This window comes from Octodon degus, unplaced genomic scaffold, assembly GCF_000260255.1.
Source record: "Octodon degus isolate 3935 unplaced genomic scaffold, OctDeg1.0 scaffold00014, whole genome shotgun sequence".
In the NCBI taxonomy this organism is placed as follows: domain Eukaryota; kingdom Metazoa; phylum Chordata; class Mammalia; order Rodentia; family Octodontidae; genus Octodon; species Octodon degus.
The window spans coordinates 15,805,749-15,814,856 of record NW_004524590.1 but is presented as its reverse complement, the minus strand read 5'-3'; the positions used below and the strand labels follow the sequence as shown (position 1 = coordinate 15,814,856).

Here is a 9,108-nt window from a genome sequence, read left to right as displayed (position 1 = left end):
TATATATGTTTTCTAGGTTGTTCAAAACCCTTGTCTGGTCTTTCTTTTGCAAAATTCAAATGATGACAAAAGTAGGTCCGGTTCTAACATTAGTGTTGTGTTCTTTCCCGCACAGTTACTTTCTGAGCACCGAATCATCTCCCAGAGGCAGGCAGCTATACAGGTAGGCATTCTTCAGAGATTTCCTCACACAGGGTGACTTCTCAGTGACACTCACAGAATACTTCAAAGAGGAATCTAAGGCTCAATTTTCAGGGTGCCACAGAACCTCGCCCGCTTGAGGGAGGCCACTATTTCTGACTCTCTTTGAGCCTGGAGGACCAGTCCCGGATGGAGACTTTCAATCTTGCTGTTTGCTCCTCTTCACCTCTTCTTTATGTGCTTTTGTAGGGTTTTCCTTTTTGCATGTTGTTTTTGAGCTTCCCATGTCAGTGACCTTTATGTATTCTTCCCTGTAACCTCTTCTTTTCTTAGGTCATTTTGAAATTTTCAGTGCATTACTGTGGTAAATACATGATTTATTGCTACGTAGTATCGTAAGACTTAGTAATGTCAAGTAAAAACATTCCCGTTTTTGTCTGTATATCATAAAATCTAATGAATTTTGTGAAGAGGCATCTTTGTTCAAAATGGGAATATTTTCTGCTAACTAAAATGTGGCAATTCCTGGGGAGTACTTACATTTGTCCAATTTAAGAAGCTATGTTGAAAAAAAAAAGGCTTAAGACTACAACTATTTAGCATTAAATGTCTTCTCAGAAGGCTTTCCCCAGTACCTAAGAGGAAAGACTATTATTTTTCCCTGGCACAGAAGGTTTTAATTCTAGACATTATATGCATTTTTATTTCCATTTTTAAAGATCTATTTTTAAAGTGTCAAAGCTGTCATGACATATTCTTAGTGGAAATTCATCATGTTTGAAGAAGTATCATCTCTGGTTCTTACCAACTAACCTAGAATTTCCACTGAGAGTTAAAACAAATGCATATTTTAAGTACCCGAACATCTCCATAGTCTTATTTATACACACTTTTCTTTTTTTTTTTCAATTACATCTTGCAAAAATGTCATTTTGTGTTCTTTGTTTACTCTCTTGAACATTCTGAAACCCAAGTTCTAAATCTAGTAGCTTCAAGAGGAAAAGAAACTCTTAAGAAATACTTATTTGCATTTTGGTTCATAGGTCTTTGTCAAAAGTACTGTTCGCTTTTTCTTTCTGGTGACCTGAAGCTTATCATTTGTGAAACACATATTATGATTAATGTTGTGAGTCATGAACAATACTTTAGAGGTGTGGAAATACTTGATCTATGTTTTATCACTTGCATTGTATAAAATCCTTAAAGAAATACAACCTTGTTAGAAGATAATACTTGGTCAAGGTCAGAAAATGGAACTGCCTCTTTCTCTCTTCCTCTTATTAATTTAAAATGTGATTTGAATCACAATGAGTCTTTGGATTTGTAGCCTTGTTTTATCTTTCTCCTGACTGAAGCAGAGAAGTCAATATATGTACAACCTGTACTAGTGTAGCCCACCGTGTTATAAAGAAAATGTAGAACCATAAATTTCCCCTTATATAGCTCATCACACGCCAGTTGGCTTGACTGTAGCATAATGTTGGTATTTGACCCAGAAATCTCAATCAGTGTCTTACTAGGCTATAAAAATAATCATTGGTTGGCTTAATGCATGGCATTAGACACCTCTTCAGAATCAGAAGTATTATCATATTCACTGTCATAGTTTTTGTTTCAACATTTGCATTTCTTATATGAAAAGATATTACTGTAAATCTCTAGAGTCTTCTGATCTGAAAGCTTTGTGGAAGAGTAGAGAGAGAAAGGTTTTATATATTAGCAAGTCACTAAATGGTTGTGGGCAACTGGGACAAATTCTAAGGCTCTCCGTGGTGGAAGCTAATAACTGTGTGTGCATAATTAATGGAACTGAATTGCACATTTATAATAACTAAGAAGATAAATTTTACATTCTATATATTTCACCATGGTTTTAAACAATGATTAATTAGCACCTTGTAAATTATTATAAAGGTGAAACCAGCTAATGTAAGTGTCTACCATACATAAATTACCTTCCTCTGTACATATGGATTATAATCAGCTTTCCAAGTTTCAATGCTAAATTGTGATTTTGAGGACTATGCTTAACATTAAATCTGAGTTGCTTTTGTTGCTCACACTGACAACTCTGTTCCAGTCCACATGATATTGCACATCAAAATCAACACAACTATTATTCCTCTAAAAATACATAGCCAGAATCACCTCTCCTTCTAAACTGCATTTGAAGTCAGATGAGGTGGCACACATAAATCCTGCCTTTGGAAAGCTAAACCAAGAGGATTACAAGTTTGAGCCCAGCTTGTGCAACTTAGCCATTTTCCAAAATACTGTCCCCAAAATAAATGTGAAATGGTCTAATGATAGGGCTTAGTGTGAACACCCTGACGGACTAGATAGCTGCAGTCAGAGTCCCAGGAGACAACACCATCTAGACAGATAGCTGGAGTGCAATTGAAAACGTTTGTTTAATCAGATGATTTGATTTTATTTTTATTTTTTTTTATTTTTTGGTGGAACCAGGGATTGAACTCAGACCCTTGAACTTGCCAGGGGAGCACTTATTCTATTAAGCCATCTCCCCAGCCCCAATCAGATGATTCTAATGTACTCTCAATAGTGTTCTCATACACTGGCTAGGATAAGCTTGCATTCAGTCTACTTATTAAAACATCAAAGGAGAGAAGGTGAAAGGGAATAAAAAGATTTAAGATACGTCGTATAAATATTCCTGGTCCTGACAATGAATGTAATCATGCATTACATGTACTACAAAAATAAAGATGAAAGAAAGAGGAAAAGGAAGTCTTAAGCATTATGAGCTGGTTTTGCCTCAGACCTGACCCAAAGGTAAGGAGACCCTCACTTACATACTGAATGATACACTATAAAACGAGGACTCTTTATTGCTATAGTACAAAATAGGACCAAATGTAAAATTATGCCCAGATACTAGAGTGCGGCTCCCTACTGTTGTACCTACATATGTGCTTACTGTACTCCTTGTACACATGCCAAGGCTTTCATCAGAATGGTATCCAATATCACTGTATCCCAAGCTCGGTGCTGCTTTGGCAGGACTGTAGTTCATTTGATGTTCATCCTAAGCTGCCCCATGTAGGGGACACTGGCTGGTCTTCTTCGCTGGACTCTTCCATAGGGCAGCCTGCAGCTGTATCCTGTGGGAGTCTAGTGAAATTTTGTCTTTATAAAACTAATATAATAATGACAATAAAGTTCCATATGTGAAATGTAACTTGGGGTAACTACATATATCCCTCCGTCTTTGAGCACCATTATTATAAAATAAAAATTATGATTTTTTCTTTCTCTTTATGTGTCAAAGTGTGTATCACCATTAACATTATATGTATTATCATTTAAAAATAATTCTTTTCACCAAGCATTTCAGTGCAAATACTGAGAAAGGAAAATTTGGAATTGATCCTAAATTCTAATGTGTAATGTGTTGAATCATGAATTTGATCTTTATGTGACTTATAGAAACAGTTATTCATCCTTTTGACTAATATTTATTGATGCATAATTTATCTTAGTTCCCATGGGTTATGCTTTTAAAAACTTTACACAGAAATATCTGTAATGAAAATGCAAGTAGTCATAAGTTATGTTGAAACCCATGGAAATCAGTTTATTTATAGTCATGTATACAAATAAATTATATGTGCAGGTACACATGATTTTAATTTTATTACAGAGAAAAATTTATACATCTTAGCATTCATAATGGAAATTGGCATTGAATGCTTACAGTGAATGGAGATTTACAAGCAGTCATATACGAGCGCTGGTATAGATTCTGTTTAGGTGACCCTGTATTCAACTGTGGTTGCCACCCACTCAAGTGCCTGGAATTGTAGCATTTCTAACACTTGTTTTCTTTTCTCAGTGCTTCTACTGAAGAGTCACTGAATCGCCAATGCATTTCATGTAACGTTATGAAAGAACAATGTACATATTTTGATGCCAATTTTAGTCCCATGAATCAACATTTTCTATTATTCTGTGAAGGTAAGATAATGCTTCTTAGAGAATGTATTTCATTGTATGTGATTGCGATCTATTGCTACCATTAATAAAAATAAAATTCTGTATATTGAACATCTTCTAAAATAAATTTAATTCATGCATTTCATTTAGAAAAAAACTAAAAAAACTGCACACATCTTCAATGAAGGCTATTTGTACATGGGCATTTTTTAAAAAGTGAATAGACATATGTATTTGTGAAATCATTGCTAATTTAGCTGTTCTTTAGTCTTATTAAAACATTGGCTTTGTTGTTAATAGGTTTGTGATATATTAAAATGTATTTTCTTCTCCAGCTTTCTTAAATTCTAGGCGATTATATTAATCCTGATTACTTCTTCCAGCTTGTAACAGTATATTACAAGTATCACTAGCATATGTTTAAAGAAATCATCTTCCCTTATTAATGATACTGTGCTCCCTGCAGATGAGTAGAAATCAAATGTTCTCTTACAGTGTGATAATGCGCATGCCACTGCTTCACCTTCTTTATTCATGTATTTTTGAAATCCAGGTCCCAGGGTCCCAGTGGTCAGCCTGCACAATACAGACAACCCAGCAAGTGAGTACAGGAGAAGATGATTCAGAATAGTCATGCACGTGGCATTGGTCTTAGCTGTTGTGTTATTGATTCTTCGTGTCATACCCCTGAAACATTCTTCAGAGAATTCCTCATAGGGTTCTTGGTTGGAGTGCATATCAACACCATCCATTTGCTATTGTGTTGAAATGGAAACAATGAAGCCAGTGTCTCCATGCAGTCTAACCTGGGCTGAATCCTGCTTGCCCTAGGAGACGTGCTGTACCTAAGTGCAAAGAACAGAGATGGATAGGGCAAGACACTTCAGACTTCTGCTGTCCTAGTGCTCTGGGCCATCCTGTCCTGGCCTCACATGGGCTGCTCCTCAATAACAATGCCTTTTGAGGGCCAGTCACATACCTCAGCAGATTAAAGTGCCTGCAAGTAGGCTCAGGGGCCAGGGTTTCCATCCCCAGTGTTGCTTAGCCAGCCCCACCAATGGGGCACACTGAGACAGCAATTGAGACTGGGTGTCGTGGCACAAGCCTGTAATCCCAGCTCTTGGGAGAAGGTAAACAGGCGGATCACTACAAGTCTGATCTAGTAGTGTGACCCTGAACACTCTGTAGGCCCTTTCCTAAAAAATACAGAAAAAAAGAACAATGCCATTTAGGCATGTTTTGAATAATTATGAGAAATGTATTAGCTTTGATATTTATATCATTTGTTTCAGAGAACTAAATCATTTAGTTTTATTCACTTATATGTTTATATATTTATTTTATATAATTATATAGTTGTTTTTATTTGTTTATATATTTATTTTTGAAAGCACACATCATCATCAAGCCATGTCAAAGACTATTGCTGCATTGATTAGATGGTAATGTAAGTTTCAGAATATGCAGTAACATGGATCAGTAAATATACGACTGAGCTAATCTAGGAAAAGAATGCATTGCCTCTTGACTTCTTCTCTCATTCCTTTCTTCTAACTTTGTTTCTTTCATCTTTTCAGATATATTTAATCAATAAACTTGCATTGCTTTTGTTTTGTTTTACTTTTTGCTTGTTTTTTTGTTTTTGTGGATCAGGGATCAAATTCACAACCCTGAGCTTGCTAAGCAGGCAACTATGCCATTGAGCTATCTCCCAGCCCTATACATTTAATGATTCTACATTAACCTCTTATAACTGAAGAGTGAGGGTCCTAATGACTGCCACAATTAATCTTCTGATCTTCTATGATGTAGTAAAGTTTATCTTCTTGCAGGAGATGGGTAGGGAAACTAAGTCAGACAGTTTAAATAATGTGGCCAGAGCAATCCTCATAAGTGATGGAAGAGGGTCAGGACTATATGATGACACATTTATGTATTATATTTTTTTCATGAACCACATCCTTATATTGCACAGGCTCAGTGCTATGCCTTGATTTAAAGGAGATACAGATATAAGAGTAAATTTGAAGAACATGCTATTTTGAGAAATCAGATACTATTTAAATTCCTGAAATAATACTGTAGAAAATGACAGATTTTTAAATTTGCATTAGTTTTGGTGTGATTGGAAGATAGGTTAGCACATATTTCAATTTTTATTTAATCCATTAACCTTGTCTTCAGTTTACATCTTAGAAGCTAGAGGAAGCACATCCAGTTTGGTAGCAAATGTAATGGCAACAAAGACAGTATGGCTGATGAAACAGAAGGTTAAATTTCATTGATTCATCGTAAATCATTCTATGAAATGATTTTCCTTGAATACTTTTCCTTGAAAAAATAAACAAATGGGATTATAATGAGGCTACAATATATTCATGGTTTATATGACACACTTAATACATGACAGCTGCTTGTATTTCATTGCAGAGTCTACCTTTAACAAAGGGTGATGGATAATTCCTAAACTGATTTTAATTTGATCTAACTGTTATCATACTATTTTTAATTACATTGTTGAAAGTTATAAGTCATTTTTGTTGCAAATTATGAAACAAAACGTTTTCTTTTCTTTCTAAAAAGAATCACGTAGTCCTTGCCATTCAGAATCCAACTCTAATTGTCTCATGATCAAGGAGCAGAAGGGGGAGGTCTGGTCAGTTGCTTAATTAATACTTTTTATGTCATCAAAATGGAGCACACCAATACAAGGGGCATACAAAATAGAATAAGGCATAAGGAAAAGACTGAGAAAACAAAAAGGAAGATGTGATACAGATGCAAAACTCCTCAAGAAGATACTGGCAATAAGTCATCAATCATACATAATGACCAAGTGGTAAGTTTCATTGCAGGCAGGCAGTGGATAATTCAACTTACTTAAATTGGTAAAAAGAAATGAGAAAAAAATCATAAAATCATTTTAATAGATACAACAAAACCCATGACAAAAGCCAACATCCTTTCATGATAAAAGCATGGATGAAATAGACTATAGACTGACTTTATCTCAACCTGATAAAACCCCATATATAACAAATGTGTTGAGAATATATTGTAAATGAGGCAAAGTTGAAACTTTCTGTTAAAATCAGGAAAATATAAGACACCTTTTATCACCACTCTTGTTTAACCTAGTGCTTAAAATAATAGCAAAAGTAATGAGTCAAGAAAAATAAATAAAAGTAATAGATCTGACTTGACTCTCATCATAGATAGAAGATCCAAACCATCAAAATACTCTTAGAATTAATACCAAAAATGAACAAGGTAACAGGACATAAAATGAACACAAAAACTAATCATTCCTGCACAATAATGATACTCTCGCAAAAAAGAAACTAGAAAAAATATGTCATTCACAAATGCCCCTGTAATAAAATAATTCTTAGGAAGTAAACTAAAAAGTGTAGGAGAACTCATCAATGAAAACTGCAGTACTCTGAAGAAGAATATTTAAGAAAATGTGAGAAATTAAGAAAATACCCTTTTCCTCTTCTAAGATAGGTAGAACTTACATAGTTAAAATGGCTATACTCCTAAATCTTATATGCAGACTTAGTTAATCCCAGCCAAAATGTGAATAATATTCTTCACAGAACTAAAATAATCCTAAGACTTATATGGAAACAGAGGCTACCTAGAATAGCAGAAATAATCCTAACTAACAATAAAGTAGAAGACATTCCAATCCCAGTTTTGAATTCCAATTAAAAACCATGTTTCTGTCTTTGTTTTAGCTATTTGTTTTTGCTTTTCTTTACTCTTCAAAATAAAATAAAATAAAACTTTGAATAAAATAAAAAGTTGCAGTGACACAAACAGCATGGAACTGATACAAAAACAGATGCAAGGATCAAAAAAAAAAAATGAACTAGAAGATGCAGAAATAACCCAAACACATTTAATTACTTGATCTTTTACCAAGAGGTCAAAATCATACATTATACCAGTATCTTTCACTATATAATCAACTAAAACAAAAAGGAACCAAATATTCATGTGCATAGACAAAGACTTTTGCATAGAACCTCAAGTTGCACAAGAAAAAGGACCAACAATCAAGAAATTGGGATCTTATCAAGTTCAAAAACTTCTGTGCAGCAGAAGAAACAATGATTAAGGTGAAGAGACAACCTGAAGGATGAAAATACAATTGGCAGCTATTTCTCGGACAGAGGAATACTATCTAGAATATTAAAAAAGAACATTAAGACAATTAGACTTCCTAAATAAGATCTAATAAAAAAATAAGCAAGTGATGCTTCTCAAAAATACAAAGTACTTATTAAATAAAGTTCATCAGTTCCTCCTGGCTGACATTAGAGAAGTGAAAATTAAACAATACTCAGACTACATTATATCTCAGGAAAAAAGAAAGACCATGATCAGAAAATTTAATCACAAACTCTGTGAGGCTATGGGGAAAAAGAAGCCCTTTACATGGGTAGAATGTAAAGTAGTAAAACCACTATGAAAATCAATATGCAGTTTCTTTAAAAATCTCAAAGTAGAATTTTATTGGACCCAACGAGGCCCAATCTAGGTATCTTCTCAATGGAAGTGAAGACATCATATATATAAGTTACAGTTGGAAAATGGATGTATGTTGAAACTGTAATATTGAGTGGAATAAATTAGGCACACACAAACTTAAGTAATTCCATGGCTTCTCTTATTCAGGAAAATCTAAAATATAAATAAGGAACAAAATATGAGATCACTGAGAGGAGGTAGGCAGATGGATCTTTCTTAGATGGAATGGAAGACTGACAGGGAAAGAAAGGTAAGAAATGAGGCAGGTAGGAAGAAGAGAGGAAGGGGATGGAGGGACAACTGTGATGTACAGCTGCCAGCTCCCAGGATGAATGTGGCCACTATGTACTGCAAGCACAGCAGCAAAACTAAAAACGATAGGGGTCCAAGGAGGGAGTTTATTCTTAGAATAAGTGATTGCCTGGCAAGCACAGCATCCTGAGTTCAATCCCCAGTTAAAAAAAAAAAAAAAAAAAA

The 9,108-nt window shown here is 34.6% G+C and overlaps 1 protein-coding gene across 1 annotated transcript in view; it reads left to right on the top strand.

Annotated features, from left to right (window-relative positions):
* Dpp10 (dipeptidyl peptidase like 10) overlaps positions 1–9,108 on the top strand; it is a 696,690-nt gene that overhangs the window by 631,485 nt on the left and 56,097 nt on the right. The window contains exons 15-17 of the mRNA XM_004626368.2: positions 116–163; positions 3,995–4,116; positions 4,649–4,696. Coding sequence (XP_004626425.1) covers positions 116–163; positions 3,995–4,116; positions 4,649–4,696 — 218 coding nt within the window. The remainder of the gene's footprint in view (positions 1–115; positions 164–3,994; positions 4,117–4,648; positions 4,697–9,108) is intronic.